We start from the raw sequence: 17,500 nt of genomic DNA, 5'->3' as shown, positions 1-17,500 counted from the left end.
TCCTTCTCCTTTCCTTTCATGGTGGAACTTGATACTTTATTCATTGACTTATTTTTTTTTTTATCATTCTGCCAGAAATGATGAAACCTACATCATCAAGGTATTAGGCAGAGTGAGAGAGAGAGCACGAGAGAAAGAGAGAGAGATAGGAAGATTATGAGGCCTTTTCAAAGGCTTTCACCGCCCCAGCAGAAGCTGATATCAGGGGAAATTAGCAAGGGAAAAATATTTTTAGAGCTCCGCACAGCTGCAAGTGCAGTGCAACAGGTACCATCCAGTGGGCTTGACAACAGCTATTACAATTAATTGCTCTTTGAAAGTAGTATTTGCTCGACTGAGTGACAAGGTGTTAATTCACCTTGGTGCTAGTTAAAATGGTAATACTGAACATGTGAAATAGCGACTCGGCTTCAGCCTGACAATCGAGCCTCGCACCCTATACAGTGAACAAGCGAGAGGGAGAGAGGGAGAGAGAGAGAGAGAGAGAGAGAGAGAGAGAGGTTCCCTCTGGCAGTATATTGTGAGAGAGGAGAGGCGTGGGAGACAGTGAGAGAGGCCTGATATGCCTTGTCAGGAGTTTGCCTTTAGACTACAATAAGAGTGTTTGACAGGTCTTAAATGTAGCACAATAGTCTGCTCTGAGGCTGACAATGTTCTTACACACAGACATGGGTAGAACAGACCAAGGATAATGATATGAGCAGGCAAAGGTTACCAATGGCAGACACTTTATCCCCAGGGTGGGAAAGAGGTGATTCTTGACCTCACAGGTTAATAGCAGCCCTTATTATATTTGCCTGCCTCCCAGTCCCCAACTCCCATCCCCTCCCCTGTCATGACCTTGCATTAAGAAAACTGCACATGTGCTTAAGGAGATTATGCACATGTACTTCCTGACCCCAGACTGTACGCATCATCAGGGTGCGTCGGGCTGCACCGCCTCTCTACAGTAGCCCGAGCAGTGGCTGTGTGGATGCTAGCGTGCTAACACAAGCCGCATTACAGCTAATTAGCCACCTGATGAGGACACTATTACTGGCAATTATCAAGTTGCAGTCTAGGTCTACCTTTAAAGACTGCATGTGTTCTTCTCACCATAAGGGAGATGCCAGTGAGAAACAAATGAAAATAAAAACAACAAAGAAGATATCCAAAGATATCTTTGTTTTGACTCTCACCCCTCCTCTCACCCGCAACACACACACACACACACACACACACACACACACACACACACACACACACACACACACACACACACACACACACACACACACACAACAGTGCAACTACTCTGTGAATTAGGAGACTGTGGTAATTGCCGGGGAGCAAATTGAGAAAGCCGTGGAAATGGCAGGAAGAGGCAATAATGTCGTGCGTGTGTACATTCTCGTCTGTACCTGTGTGTGTTTGGGGTTCTTTTCTTGATACAACTAGCGTAACTTAAAGTGTTTGGTGTTTCTTAAAATGCACAATCGTTGTGTGTGAAGCATGTAACAAGCATATCTCAAACGGATTGAGAGTTTGTGCATTGGGCAGTAGATTCATCCAGTGCACTGCACATGAGCAATGGGTTGTGATGTGTATGTGTGTTTTGACTCTCACCCCACTCGTGTGCGTGTGTGTGTGTGTGTGTGTGTGTGTGTGGGTGGGTGGGTGGGTGTGTGTGTGTATGTGCGTGTGTGTGAGTGGGTGGGTGTAAAGGAAGGACCTAAAGCAGCCCGTGTGAACATGCTCTGCCTGGCCCAACCACCATATGGTTTTAATTAACATAATGGCTTTAAAGAACCTGTTCAGAAGGACACACATATGAGCCTTTTAGTACCATGTTCATTGGTTACTGTAAAAATAGCCAGAGAGAGAGAGAGGGAAAGGGAGAGAGAGAGAGGCTAGAGGCTGACAGGCAGACAGAAAACAGAGCACTGTCTCTGACCTGGACTGGGCTGAGGTCGTGACCCGCCCGGGGAGAGAGGCTGATCCTACAGCCTCCTGACAGTGATAATTGGCCACTAGTGACATGAACACTGCTTACAAGCAAGAAGACAACCAACCACCAACCCCCCCCACCCACCCCCACCCATGCTTCCCAAGACACACACACACACAAACACAGAGGGAGGGAGAGAAAGACGAATTGGTGAGCAGATTGGCAGAATCGAGAAGGAAGAAAATGCTTCGAATTCCTACAGTACACTTACACATCTGTGGTTTTCTACTTTACGCTTTTTCCCCTCTACTTTTCACAGCCTAGTTTGTGGGCTTGACAAATGCCGCCGATTTACTGGCCTCTCTTTTAGCACTTGAGCTTTTGCACTCGAACTGAGCAAGTGTGCGCCGATGTATTCAGGAGCCACTGAAGACTGATAGAGCCGTAGGGAGATTCTTCTCTTAAAGAAATAAAGACTGACAGAACAGGGAAGAGTCCTTTACGTCTTTCTGAGTCTCACTCCGTCTCTCTCCTTTATATTCATGCGTCCCTCTCTGTCCCCCCCAGTTGGTCTGTCTTTGCTTACATCTCCTATAACCCGCTATTTTATTGGACTTATTCCCCTCTCTTGGGCAACTTCCTCCTCCCTTCCCACCTCGCCCTCTATCCTTCTTTCTCCCTCGTTCATCTGTCATTCTCGCTGAGTGGTTTGGAAAGAATGGGGGCAGGGTTCATTGCCTTTCCACCAGGGGGTGTCATGGCCCTATGAACTAGGCTCAGAGAGAGTAGCCACCCCCCCCCCGTCTGGCTACTGCTTGGCCCCTCCCTCTCTCTCTCTCTCTCTCTCTCTCTCTCCTGTCTTCACTTGAGGAATGTCTTGACTGGGTGGCAAAAGTGTCTGGAGGGTGGCAGTCCTGCAGCTGCCAGCGGTAAACACCTGTAGGCGCTCCTCTGATGGGGGTGCCAGGAGTGTACGCGCCTCGGAGGCTCCCGCTGCTCATGCCGTGCCGTGCCCTGCTCGCTGACCTCATGGTGGGCAGCCCAGCCGTGTCACCTCCCCCCACACACATGCACGCAGATAAGCAGTCAGCGCCATCACCGCCGGCCTGCGTGCCGGCATACCCGAACGCGCGCGCACACACGCGGACTCAAGTACGATCGTGGGAGGTAAACAAAAGCAGGGGCATTTTTCACGGTGCCTAATGGAGCCGAGAGAGGGCGATTTGAGATAACCGCTTTACCCAGCAATCAGCAACAACAGGAGCAATGACAACGATGACAACTGCAACGACAGGGCTGGGCTGACGACAGATCGGCCTGGAGAGAGAGAGAGAGAGAGGGAGGGAGAGAGAGAGAGAGAGGGAGAGAGAGAGAGAGAGAGAGAGAGGGAGAGAGAGAGAGAGGGAGGGAGAGAGAGAGAGAGAGAGGGAGGGAGAGAGGGAGGGAGAGAGAGAGAGAGAGGGAGGGAGAGAGAGAAAGAGAGAGAGAGGGAGGGAGAGGGAGAGAGAGAGGGAGGGAGAGGGAGAGAGAGAGAAGGGAGGGGGAGGGAGGGAGGGAGAGACAGAAACAGAGAGAGAAGGATCGGGCGAGAGCAAGTAAACATGCGCGCGCATGCATGACCGAGCGCCGCTGATCTCATCACTGCCCCCCCCCCCCCTCCACTGAGCTGAGTGGCACTTCAACATAGCTGTAAGAGATCTTTTCTCTTAGCCAACATGGGCCAGGATTTCAGACACAAATTGAGTTTGTGTTCCTGGACTGAGTTGCGTAGTCAGTGGAGACTCCTGCTGAAAATCTATTTTATCGTAGCGTCAAGCTACAGCAGAGCGCGGTTTCTCCATCACTATCACTTAATAAAACAACAAACAAAACAAACAAACAAAAACAAGTCATAAACAAATATAAACAATCCAAAAATGCTGTATGACTCACTTTGTAATCTCACAAATCTGGAATTAAGTAGGGTCTAAAAATGTACACATTATGTTTGAGAGTGAGGGAAACTAGTCTGCTCTGACTCTAAACTCTTTGTTGTAGCATGTGAGCATGGTGATTCACCGTGGTGATTCAACACAGCAGGCCCTTCGCAAAATCAAGCTCAGTTGAAATTTACAACCGCCTGCAGCCATGAAACTGTCAGTCAGCGGTTTACATGGCTTGGGCAAGCTCCACTTGAAATGTTCAAACTGGCTCTCCTTGCCTTCGTCTGATCTTATTGGACAAATACCGTATTGTATCCCCTTACATCATAAACACTGCGACGATATTAACTACTGGTGGTGGTTGTCATGTGAGATACGTACAGGGGCTTATTTTAGATTCTGAGAAAATGCTTAACAATTGAAGATGTACAATGTATACATAAAGATATACCACTGACACAATTGGGTATTGATTACATGATAGCTTTACACAATGCCCTCGCCAGCACAGCAGAACAGAGCCATTAAGATAGCTGAAGAATACACGTCTAATCGGCTGGGCCACAAATAGGCCACGACATCATGGAGAATTCAGCACCCAGCTGCACAGATTCCTTTGAGTAATAAGGCATGCAGCACTACCATCGTCAAAATGCATATTGCACGATAAAGCTCTGAAAAAGACACTGGAGAAAACAGGGTTTAGCTTGCTGTGTGTGTGTGCGTGTGTGTGTGTGTGTGTGTGTGTGTGTGTGTTTGTATGTGATAAAGTCTAATGGAGAGAGAATATGGGAACATTATAAACATACTGTAGTCTACTATATGTCACATGCTGTGTCAGTACCCTGCCCTTAAATGTGCTAATCTGAAGCACATCACTTTACCTTGAGTCATTCCCCTACCGAAGCCACGCATGGAGGTCTGCAGAGCCCCGATTCAACGAAGAATTTCAAATATTCCTGATTTATGTTCTATTTGCATACAAACCTAATGCAAAACCACTTCAGCTAATCACATTTTGCCTGATTTTGATTGAATTTTTTGGAGGGGTCCTCGCCTGTTCTTCTAACCCAGCTGAAAATAACTCCACTGGATATGGTACAGTCAGTCTTATGGCAGATCACTGTGGGCAGATGGGAGAGCGTCCACGGTTATTTTACATCAGCAGTGCATAACATCTGCACACAATCCACCGACATGCACTGCACTTGTTAAGGCCTTTCTTCTGCTCCTCACTGTATATTTAGCTACTGTTCATATTGATTTACTCAGCTGTAATGCTTGTGGACTGTGTGGACGCAATACCAGTTGGTCAGTATTAAATGGCTATTGACTGTATGGCTTGCTCCTGGGTTATTGCGGTCTGGAGCCTAAAGGGTGAAGCACAAGAGATGCTTCAGCGGTCTGGATTGGGGTGGATAGTTGGCACATGTACGCCCAGCTGTGCTCGCGAGCAGGGGACAAGCGAACGTGGGAAGAGGGAGAGAGGAAAGAACTTCAGCAGCCAACAAGCCCGCCCTGCCTCTTTATGCTGCTCTGTCTCGTCTCTTTCTTCCTCTCAATCACACACACACACACACACACGCACACACACGCACACACACACGCACACGCGCACGCGCACACGCACGCGCACGCGCACACGCACACGCACACGCACACGCACACACACACGCACACACACACACACACACACACACACACGCACACGCACACACACACACACACACGCACACATATGCACGCACCCACCCCCATACATTGTAAAACTGATGTTCCAAGACTGCTGCTAGCACTTCTATGTACCTCCCAGTGAGAAATAAGATGTGTGTTTGTTCGATATTCTCCTCACTTGCTTAATGCTCTATGTGGATGTACCACGGACACGGCAGTGCTCGGTCCCTGCACTCGTCACCGCCACGCGACCGTTTAACCACCAGCACTGAGTGGCTTTTAAAAAAAGCGAGAAAAAAAAGTTCAACAATAAAACTTTTGTCCTGGAGACAAAGCCTGATCTGTAAAGGTCAGCGTCTTGCATAGCAGTAGGAGAAGAGTGCGTCACCAAGACAATTTTCAAATGCCTTTTTTGATTAAAGAAGGATATTACAACATGATATATCTACCATGTGGACAGGAAAAAAACAAAAACAAAAAAATGACAACAAAAAACTAAATGTCATTAATTTTCTGTCCAGTGAATGACCCTCACTGAATATTAAAAATGCAACAGGTTCCTCCATGACAGACATATTTTCCATAAATGAAAGGTCAAATGAGGCATTAATTGTTAATGTAAACTGTTTTGACGGTAGGGAATGAAACGCACACCACTTCCCTTTCTACTGCACAACAGCTCCTCCCTCGTCACGAGAGACAACGCTGACCTATTCACACTCCCATTACCCTCCGCACACTCGAAGTCGTTTCCAACAGAAACGGTCCTCTAAACCCTTACATATGTAAAGGCCCAAAGATTGGGCAATCTCACTGGTTACTGCTTTAAAACAAAAATTCTGTACCGCGTAGGTGTGTAAACATGATTAGGGTGGGTGGCCGTAGCTCTGTGAAGCGGTTATTGACTCACAAGCCCCGTCACATCCACTGACGTGAGCGTGAGTGACTCACGGTCGCTCGATAGGAGTGTTAAACAGTGACCCAAATGTCACAAAACAACAGCACTGCCCATGGCGTCTTCCCTTACATTCGCTTCCTATACCAAAACACCTCTAATGACGTGCACTGAAGGGTGTGTAGCAGTACAGGGATAATCGCTGTTTCCGTCTTATATCGTAGTCAGTGTTGATTAATTCCTGTTTACTAATCAAGTACAATGCACAATGCAAAAACGCAAAGTACAGTTACCTTAACAAGCATGCGATTGTTCATGGTTAGCAGAACAGGCACATTTGTGTGAATGGAGCTGCTTAATAAAATAAGTCTTAAAAAAATGTTCGGCTTTCTTTTATTCTCCTTAATCTTCCGTCTATTTGCAGTAGGACTGTTTTCCTTGGAGCAAAAATGTCTGCCTTTCTCCGCCATGTTTGCCGACTACAAGCAATAACACTAATGTAAAGCTTCAAAAACTAAGAGACTGTCTCAATATGCTGTTTGAAAATTAGTCTCTGCTCTTAATGAATAATATATTAAGACAGAGAGCAAAATGGAATATACATACATTATATTGGCAGACAGTTTTATTTCGGCAAAATGAATAGCATTAACTCCTAGAAATACCTGCCCGGTGTTTCGGAGGGAAAAGTAATACCCAGGAGCAAGACTCTGCGGGCCGTAGTGCTCACTTACCTTAAACTACTAGGGGCCGACCCGTGCTACAAGTTCAATTCACCGAGTATTTTTTCATTTGCGGTTTTATATCGCTGAAATGTCTGAAAGGGCACAGTGAAATGTGCTAGTCTCAAGGAGCACTAGTAACGCTTGCAGAGTCATGAAAGCTGACAGTTCATTTTTCACAGGGCCATAGATCTTGGACTCTTATAAAGTAATGGGCTTTAGGGAGAGGTCTTATGAAAGCTACGATAGTTAAGTGCTGTGTGCAAGAGATGACATGAGGAGCGAGAGGTCCTGCTCTCCTCTAAAGCAGATACCCTGCTCTCCTCTAAAGCAGGGATAGAGGGGGGTGGGTGGGGGGAGGAGAGCAGGAGGGGGGGTGAAGCCAGAGTAATATAAAATAGTAATAAAGATTAATCTGTTGCTGCTTGTCAGCCCGATGGTCTCTAAACTTGCTTGAAATGAGGTTGAGATCGTTCAGAAGCAAATTTGGCTGCTCTGCTGAGAGGCTGTTGGGGTGTTTGTAGCTGTGGGAGCAGCACCGCGTGTGAACAGCGGTGTGTGTATTTGTGCGGCGTGAGAGCTTATCACTGCAATGTGCCTCTCAGTCTCAATACTCAGGAAAAATGCGAGGATGGCAGAAAGTGTGGCTTACAGTGAGTGCACCACATGTCTGCAGTACGTGCGCCTACATGCAAACGTACTGAGGCCACAAAGAGGGGGATAGCTCACTCACCGGAGGGGTCGCCTCTCTTCATGCCGGATCCGGGTCCACCACCCGCTGCACTGGACCCACCGGTCAAGCCTCCGTTGAAGGCGGCGAGGCTCTCGGAGCTGTAGGCCCGCAGAACAGATAGCATGTTCATCTGATGCTCCAGGTGGGCCTGCTCAGGCTTCAGTAGGCCAGGCGGACCACCCGGAGAGGAGAGGAGACCCAGGCCCGGCTGTTGCTGCTGCCACTGTTTCTCCAGGGTAGGAGGCTGTGGTCTCCGAACATCCTTCCCAGACACGGGGGATTCAGGATGCATTCGGATGGCCCCGCGGTCTTCATCCTCTGTGTCCCCCACCTCCATGTCTTCGTCCTCCTCTGCCTCTGGGTCTTCATCATCAGAGCGTGTCTGCTGATTGCTGGCAGCGGGGTCACAAGGTGAGCCTTCTTGCCCCGCTTCATCATCCTCGGACTGGCCCCCTCGCTCCTCAGATGCCTCTATGTCACCGCAAGAGGCCTTGTCGGAGAGCTCATCCTGGCCGGCCATGTCACCAGCCTGACTTGACTGCTGGTCCAGGAATCCAGCTGGCCTCCTGGTGGGTCCATCATACAGGGGGCCAAAGGGCTTGTAGAAGTCGCTGGAGAATGCACCCATTGAGGCTCCACGTGGGTTCTGGTCCAGGTGGTTGGACCAAGCGCCTTGACTTTTCAGGTCTCCACACTCTGCTTCGCGCTCCCTTGAGGTGGGGCCCTCATGCAGGTGGAGGAGGCCTGGAGGTGGGGGGGCAAGGCTCGAGGCTTTGCCTGGGTGGGATGACTCGCCCAGGAGGTGTTCTTTAGCTTCTTTGCCTTGGCTGTGCTTGGCTTTTCCCAGGTGGTTGGCTTGCAGGTGCAGGGCCATCAGCTCCACCGAGGCTGTGGTGAAGGAGCAGAACAGGCAGCCGTGCCAGGCCACGTTGTCCTGGATGGTGACAGATGCCCCAGGTAGGGAACCCGCATCGGGCCTGACCGACAGGTCCAGGGGCTCATACTGGGAGCGGCCACCCTCGCTCGGCTTGGCGTCGCCGGGGTTCTCTTCCTGGCTGGCAGCCCTTTTGATCTTACGCTCGCTGCCCTCCAGGCCGAAGGGCTGGCCGTGCAGCTGGCCCTCACGCATCTCCTTCTCCTTCTTCATGGAGCTCAGCACAAAACTGTCCATGAAGGCCTGCAGGGAGCCCTGGAAGTTGACTCCATTGCCCACCATGCTCTGGTAGGCCCGGCCCAGGTCGGAGAAGCTGGCTGGGTTGTCACCTCCGACGGCTGGTCCCTCAGGGCTCTTCAGGCTCTCAGAGCTGGGCTCAGTCCCTGGGCCGTGGCGATCTCGCTCCCTATCGCGATCCCTCTCCCTGGGGGACAGCATGCCAGGTGAGGCCCACTGGTGCGGGAGCATCTGGCCCCCTCTAAAGTCGAGGCCGGAGGGCATCATCCCTTTGAAGACCCCGCGCAGGACGTCAGGGCGCGCAAAGACCCCGCTGCTGCCACTGTTGGTCTTGCCGTGGTCCTCCTTGTGGTCAGAGGATGGGGGGTGGTTGGCCGCAGGGGTGTTGCCATTCTGACGTTCCCGATGGTGACGCTCGAGGTGGTACTTCAGGGAAGCGGACTGCGTGCCAGCATAATCACAATGAGGGCATCTGTAGGGCTTCTCACCTGGAGATGAAGAGAAACGGAGAGGCAGAGACAAGGACAAGTAAAGGCAGGGAGAAGCAGATGCTGAGACCATATCAGTTCTCCAAGGAACAGAGATGCCCAACCAAGTCTGGAGGAAACAAAACAGGCGGACAACCAGGAAGAGAATAGGAAAAACAAGGACAACGTCCAGTCGCCCTGCCTTCCCTTATCCCATCAACAACTCAACAGTGTCCATCATCTGAAAACTGCCCATCATGCTGTTCAGGACAGTGTGGAGGGGTGGAGGCTTTCAATACGGCTCGATCCAGCCCCATCCAGCTCGACCGAGTGAGCCATCATTCACGTCAGCACCATAAAAAAACATTTCACCATATGGTGCCTTCAGTCCACTACAGAGATCATATTTTCAACTGACAACACAACTGTCTGGACGTTATCTCTGTTCATATGGGGGAGTGGAGTCAAGTGAGGGGATGATGGGGACTGCTCTTCCTCTCTCATCAACCCTCCACCACCCACCTCTCTCTCTCTCTCTCGGTCTTCTGCCCTCTCTCTTGGCTTTGTTCGCTGTCAGGCCTCTGCCTTGGTGGTGAGGTAGTGATTCCTTGGACATTCTCGATTTGGAGTTTATCATAAAGCAGATAAATCATGCTCTCTGCAGAAGCTCTCTCTATTCACCCCCAAGCGCAACTCTGACCTCGCAGCCCCAAAGTGTAATGCACTTCTAATAAACTGCCCTCATCTGAAACTCAGTGCGAGGCCGAGTGACACAAACGCGCACGAAATGTGCACATGTGCAGCACATGAGCGCTTCTAAAAAGCGACTTCAGGATGGGGATTAAGTAAAGCTGAGTGGAATGGAATGTGCCATAAAAGGCAGCGAGCGCGCAGAATGCAAGCACATGCAGGGGCTCACGGCAGAATGGGAGAAATGCACAGACAAAGGGGCCTCAATTGCATTTGCATGATCAGTTCAATATCTTGATATAAAATGCATCCTGCCAGCAATTCTAATGGGTCCAAAATGAAAGCCAGATTTGCAATCAATAAGCAATGAACAAAATGCTAGGCTTCATTTTTTTCCCTCTTTAAGCCATTGCTCGAAGGAATCACCGAAGCAGTGGAGTTGAAAAAGAGTGAGTGTAGTGAAATAGAAAAAAAAGCAAAAATAAAAAGATTTGTCATGTTTGTCGTGTATTGTTTGCATGTGCATGCGTGTTTGTGTGTGTGTGTGTGTGTGTGTGTGTGTGTGTGTGTGTGTGTGTGTGTGTGTGTATATATATATATATATATATATATATATATATATATATATATATATATATAGCTATAAAATGTTTAGATTATACACATGGAAACCATTTTAAACTGAGAAAAAAAAATGTTGCATTGTTACGCAAGACTGAACTGAATGATTTAAGTCTGGCTCTGTAGTAAATCATGGATATAATTAGCAAATGGCATACTGCTCAAGTAATTTATCATTATTTGGAGGGCACCATTCCAGAAAAAGACTCGAAGATCTGCAGACCCACTACACATAGCTTCCCAAATGCAGGGCCACAAATACCAACTCAATACACCATTGATATGAGTAAGAGAGAAAGAGAGAAAGAGAGAGAGAAAGAGGAAGAGAGAGAACGAGAGGGAGTGTGTCTCATTTATTCTTTTACACTAGAGTGCGTTTGAGGCTTATATTCAAAATAAACCATACAAGATGAGCTTTTAACCCAATAAGTGCTTATCCTCTGAGCAGGATAACAGGGGCTTGGCCTGATTCAATAAGGAAACGTCCCTGATGCAAATGATCATTTTCAATTCCTTTAACTGGACAAAATGATATTCTGTGCACAAAATTAGAGCCAAATTAGAGTGATCTGCTTTCCCCCCTTTTATTCCTTCCACCCCAAGGTTGTGTTTTCACCCACGACAACAGTGGTGTTGTCATTGCACCAAGCACCACACAGAGTGCACATTAAAAACAAAGATCCACGTGCGTCAATAATCGGCAAAATGTCCAAACTGTCTGTAAGCAAAGGGTAAGCAAAAATGTAATCAAACTTTGATGTCATATCAGTATCTTTAAAGACAATAAGAAAGCTCTTTTCCTGCCTTTTTCTGTGTGTGTGTGTGTGCGTGTGTGTGTGTGCGTGTGTGCGGGCACGTGCATGGCGTGTTCTTTGTGCACCATTTGGACTCAGTAAGACATCTGCTCCATCATACGTCAGGGGCATGTGTGACATCTGGGGAATATACTGTATCCTGCCTTGCAACATTACACACAATTTACTGCTAAAGGTCATTATGTACCCGTTAATCCACTTTTAATTGATATCCGCACAAACAGCACAACCTCAGAGAAGCATAATGGATCGGCAAGGCACAGGGGTAGAGGAATTATTATTTTTCATCGTTTAAGATTCAAGCGAGAAAAAAAGGGAAAAAAAGTTTTCTTTCCAAAGCTTTGTCTCCCTGTTGATGGACTGTCTTAATAAAAATTGGGGAAAATACACATCAAATTGCCATCTGGCACTGTATGACAGTCTCGGTATAAATTATGGACAACTTTTGCTGAGAGTGGTACATATCTGTTCCCGCTTTGTAAGTTTACTTCAGTTTTGCCTTTTTGCGCTCCTCACTTGCAGGAGTCCGGTACAAACCCGATTTTCATCTGGAATTGTGCGATTTGTCACGACTCCATGGTAACCACACTGAATAAACACCCAGAGCCACTACAGAGGAGCAATTAAAATAGTTAATAGATATGACATACTTTAAGATGAATTTCCATATGGCTTTACATAATTGTGAAATGGCAAGCCATAGACCACGGGGAGGGAGAGATTGACTGGTCTGGAAAACTAACTTGTTTTTAATTTTTTTTAAAAGCCTCTTATGCAGTTTATTTGTGTAAAAACATGGAACCGAGAACATCAAGGTGCTTGTGTTCTCAAGCGCCCTTCACCGTAACTCTGGAAGTATTGTTTAGTTTCTAAATTGTCCTTTACTGTAAGGACCATTACTCCAGTTCATGCGTCCATTTCGAAGACTTTGAGAGAAATCACTCACCATACAGTAGCAAAATAAGCACCAGGAAGGCGAAATGATCCCTCCCTCGCGAGACGCCTCATATAAGGACACTTTGAAATCTAGCTTCACTGAACTAATATACCACCACCACAACAATGTATCAGACTAAACACGCATGTTAAACGTCCTACGACTCCGCCTGGGCCTCTGAACTAGAGTCTGCCGGGTGACCTTTGTCATTTACAGTGCTTATGGTTCGGAACGGGCCAGTGACTGACCCCAGACCCGTTCTTATTTGCTCACTCACTCTCTCTCTCTCTCTCTATCTCTCTCTCTCTCTCTCTCTCCCTCCCTCCCTCCCTCCCTCCCTCGAGCGAACTTTCGAAAATGCCTCCTCGGTTGTAGTCGACTCTGGGCAAACGCGTGGCGGCTTTCTGTCACCAAGGTGACTGGACACAGCACGATGACCACCTCTCCCCAGTTCCTCTTTAAATAAAGGTGATTCGGTCACTGCACCATCCTCCCCCCCCCCCCCCCCCGCTCCCTCGAGTTATGCAGGGCCATTGTCAGGAGCAAAACCTTTTTAGTTTTCACCCACAGCTGCTTACTGCTAAATACTGCCTTGTCCAGAAGGGGACAATCTGTGTCTCTAATTGCTGTCACTGAAGCCTAGATTCATTATGTGACTTTCCCATTAAAATGTGAGCATTAATTTGTATAATGAAATATCACCCACTGCCGTGTTCATTAGCTGTGGCCCCACACTGTACGCCGCACAACGTTCGCTACCTAGAAAACTGCGCTTAATTTCACTAATGGATATTTTCCCACTCACTGTTGGAGAGGAAATTAATACTGTAACATTAGCTCTTTAACTTTTTGGAGAAATTTAAATTCACTTCATTCCTTTCAAGCCAGCGTTAGAGAGTCATTAATCTGGCATTGTGTTGCACAATGGCCTGGTCCCTGTCGGTAAGCAAAGCCATTGTGATGGACTAGCAGCACGTAGCCGCGAGCAAGCTTTTCTTCGTCCGCATGGCTGATTGTTTTAAATCAAGGTGAGGTGCTTGTTTGGGGTCACCAGCATCAGACTAGGCCCGATTAAAGGGAAGAGGGCCAGGCACTGAGGAAGAATGGAAGGTAGCTATTAATTGCTGATCTCAGATCAGACTCATAGGGCTAATGAAATTGTTTTAAAGGTGCAGTAAGTATTTGTGGAAAATTATTCTTGGATATATTGGACTGGAAGCAGCACCACCTCCCATTTGATCATTCCAAAAGATTTATGCTGTTCATTCATTCATTCATTCATTCATTCATTTAAAGATTAAAATTCCAGTAGTTTTATTTTTTAATATATACATTTACAGTGAGTGGAATGACACTTCACTTGGACAGTAATTTAGCTCTGCAAAAACTTTAAGTAAAGCTCCTGGATCTGTGCTTGATGTACAATTTTTAAAATGTACCATAAGGACAAAGCCTTTATGACAGTCCTCTGATTGATAACCATGGCCTACACATCTTGCAAACACATCAGGGCTTGTGTAAATTGCTGCATCGACAGACTGTGAGGAGTTGAGTCCGTAAACACACACAGACGCGTGCGCGCACACACACACACACACACCCACACCCACACAGGAGCATAGGCACTCACACATACGGGTCACCCCGGTTAGTGGAGTGACTGAGTGAGTTAACGGAGGCTCGGGACGAGGGCCTCTGTTTCCTCTGTGAAGAAATATGGCCCTTCTGGGGACCCTTACCCTCTTTTCAAAGCACGCATAACTCAAGCTCCCTCAGCTCGAAACATATTTCCCCACTCCACTCTCTGCTCCCCTGCTACGGGGACATAGCTGGGCTGGGCCCAGCCTAAAGCACTCTGCAGAAGGCCAAGAGCAGCTGGCTCGCACACTTCGCTCAGACCTGCCTGTCAAGGGCTCTGCCTCGTGCCCCCCAACAACCCACCCCCAATTGCACCCCCAAAAGTTTCCTGATTCATCAATATACAGCTACACTTTTGCAAAGTTTCTACTCCAGCTCCCGTCGCAAACCTTCTTGCATTTCCTGATAACACAGTGCACTCACAGCTGCAGACTGCAGTCCTCAGAAGGCGCGATGGAGGGTTCGAAGATTTTACGGAGCAGCAGAGGCACACTGGCCCGCCTTTGCTTCTGGGTGAAACCAGAGTCATCAGCTCGCCTGTTAGGCATGCCATCCAATCAGGCCCTAATTCCTCAGAAGAGTGTTGCTATGTGCTTCTTATTATGTGGGACGAATACTATTTGGGTGGTCTCCCTTCTTCTTTTCAAGTGCATACCAAAAAAAAATAATAATAATAACAACCATCAATTTCCTGAGCAGAGAGGGATTTCCATTTTAAGTTGGGGTGAGAGTCTGGCCTGCCCTTGCTGCACTTGTTGAAAGGTTTTCTCCCCCAACCCCCCCCTCAATTCGTCTGACTCCAGATGGGGTTTAAAGGTAGCTACGGGAGCCAGAGCGATGAGATAGCTGCAAAGGCATTTAAAGGAGCAAAGCCTCAACTAGCTGAAGATATAACGTCAGCTAAGAGTTTACAGATGCGTGAAGATCCCGCACTAAAGGAACATATTTTAGGCATTGATTGTACACATAGTTTCATACAGTTGCCCCTTTCTCTCTCCCTCTCTCTCTCTCACACACACACACACACACACACACACACACACACACACACAATTAACTGAAACAAGTAAGGTGACCCCGCCGTGCCCATCCCAGCTATGCTGTGAGTTAACTAGGCCAGCTGTGCCTGCCAGTAAGTCGCAGCTTTGCTGTGGATGACAAAGGCAGGCTTGTCTCTGCAGCCGTCCAGTCTACGCTGTCCACATCGTTACTCTGAGCGTGGGTGAGCCGACCGCCACCCGGCCCGGGCAGGCACTGTATCCGTGGTGCCCGCCGGGTACGAAGCCCTGAGCACTCGCAGCTGGCTAGACGACGGGGACGTAAACGGACGTACACCACCTGTTTTATCAGTCGAGATGTTCAAATGTTATTTGAGCTATAAGTTTGATCCTGAGCGCGTGAATTATTAGGAACACAAACGCGCGCACACACAAAAACAGAAGCTTGTTTCAGCTCACCTGTGTGTATTCTTAGATGAACTTTCAGGTGGTGGGAGGTGCGGAAGGATTTGCCACAGTAGGGGCAGTCCTTCATGGCTGAGCCCACACTCCTCTCCCTGTGCGGGGTGGGGGGAGGCTGAGCCGCCCCTGGGGCCTTTGCCATCTCATCCCCAACATCTGTGAGAGAGAGAGAGAGAGAGAGAGAGAGAGAGAGAGAGAAACATGTAACTCTATGAGTATTCAGTTTCACTTCAAACCAGACTCATGCCAGCCAGCCTTTCTTCCACTTGTTCATTTCTCTTTTTCCTTTTGCCACACAAATCTGCTAACACCACACAAAGTCAAACACATCAATGGGTTCACGCGTGCCACTGCCGCTCCTCACCCCAGCCTGACAGAACGCTGACAGTTCAGAAGCTTTACAGGTTGCTTCGGAGACGTCGGCCCGTTTCCCCCTTCCACACCCTGCGCACACGCTCACCTCCCCACCGCTCCACCGTTTTATCCACCCTATCATCGTCTTTACCGGGTAGCATATGGCGGACTGTGTCGAAACGAACAATACAGAGAAAGGAAACGGCTATGTCAGCAGCAGCTCCTCGCCTTCTCGTAGCACCCCCCCACGCATGCACACACACACACACACACACACACACACCTCATATACACACCCATGCGCGGTTTTGACAGGTGACGTCGGCGGAGTGGCTGATAGTGAGGGTGATAACGAAGCCCTCGCTCTGATTGAGCTGCTGTCATACCAACGTTCTAAACGTGTCAAGACCAACAAGGCCCCCGTCCCCAGACAATTAACCGCACCGAGTTGCGTTATTACGGGAGATGTGAGCGGCGCTTGCCCGCGCCGAGGCATGGCAAGGCGTCTCAGATGGCCTGGTTATGACGCTGCGGTGGAATGTAACCTCACGCTCGTAGGAGATCCAGAGGCCAAACGGAGGTCAGGTTTCTTGACTGACCAGCCATGGGGAAACTCAGGAGCATTAAGCGTTTTTTTTCTGGGTACCATTCAGTTCCAGCACACACACACACACACATATCCACTCTAACCCCAACCACAGAAGTGCTAATCTAACAGTGTCTGGCCTCATGCCCTGAGTTGTGCTGCAGTAGTCATGTGACCCACCGAGGCTCAAGTACAGTTTAAAAGGGCACCCCCCCCAACCCATGATATGGTATGTGAGTGGGGAGAGGGACAGTCTGAATGGAGCAACCCACTTAGACTCCAATTCCTCTCAATCTTTTCTTCCAGTAATCTTTCCTTCTCTTATTTATTTTATTTTTCCACCCTCTTTTAAGAATCAAATGAGATGTAAGAAGTTTCAAGAGAAAGGGTGAAGTCAGCATTCTCTTCCGCGCCTGTGTCTCATCACGTGCCGCTGGTTTGCTTCCTTCACTTCGCCTACACACATTACATTGTACCGAGTGGCCCATTTCTCTGGATCCAAACATACACACAAGTATCCAAATACACGTATCTACTCTGACCTACTTTGGGCCTGTATCCTGACAAATTAGCCTTAGTGGACAGTTTGGGAGCCTTTTAGTACAGGGTGAAGAAGAGAGGCAAACACACACACACACACACACACACACACACACACACACATACACACACACACACACACAAGCACATAAGCCAAAACGGTACAGCTGAGCACCATTAAAAATGGAATTGTAGCAGTCTCTTTAAAAAAAAAAGTGCTCATTTGAAACATTCTAGCAGCTCCAAAATGTGGTGCAGAAGGAGTTATATCTGCAGTCTCTGAGGGTTTAAAACTGCAGTTACACATGCACAAATACTCAATGTGCTCCACATTCCCAGAATGCTTTA

General features: G+C 48.2%; 1 protein-coding gene across 9 annotated transcripts in view; it reads right to left on the bottom strand.

Moving 5' to 3' along the window:
• Positions 1–17,500, bottom strand: part of znf536 (zinc finger protein 536) — a 172,656-nt gene that overhangs the window by 44,833 nt on the left and 110,323 nt on the right. For 8 of the 9 annotated variants that reach the window (XM_027004754.3, XM_081705878.1, XM_081705882.1 and 5 more), the window contains 2 exons: positions 15,670–15,828; positions 7,874–9,532 (listed from right to left, as the gene is read on the bottom strand). In XM_027004754.3, coding sequence (XP_026860555.2) covers positions 7,874–9,532; positions 15,670–15,828 — 1,818 coding nt within the window. Of the gene's footprint in view, positions 1–4,733; positions 4,973–7,873; positions 9,533–15,669; positions 15,829–17,500 lie in introns of all 9 variants that reach the window. The other variant, XR_014119476.1, reaches the window with a different exon arrangement.

The sequence above is a fragment of the Electrophorus electricus genome, chromosome 23 (assembly GCF_041902795.1).
Source record: "Electrophorus electricus isolate QZ-2024a chromosome 23, ASM4190279v1, whole genome shotgun sequence".
Lineage (NCBI taxonomy): Eukaryota > Metazoa > Chordata > Actinopteri > Gymnotiformes > Gymnotidae > Electrophorus > Electrophorus electricus.
Note: the sequence above shows the minus strand (reverse complement) of the source record. Positions and strands in the feature narration are given on the sequence as shown.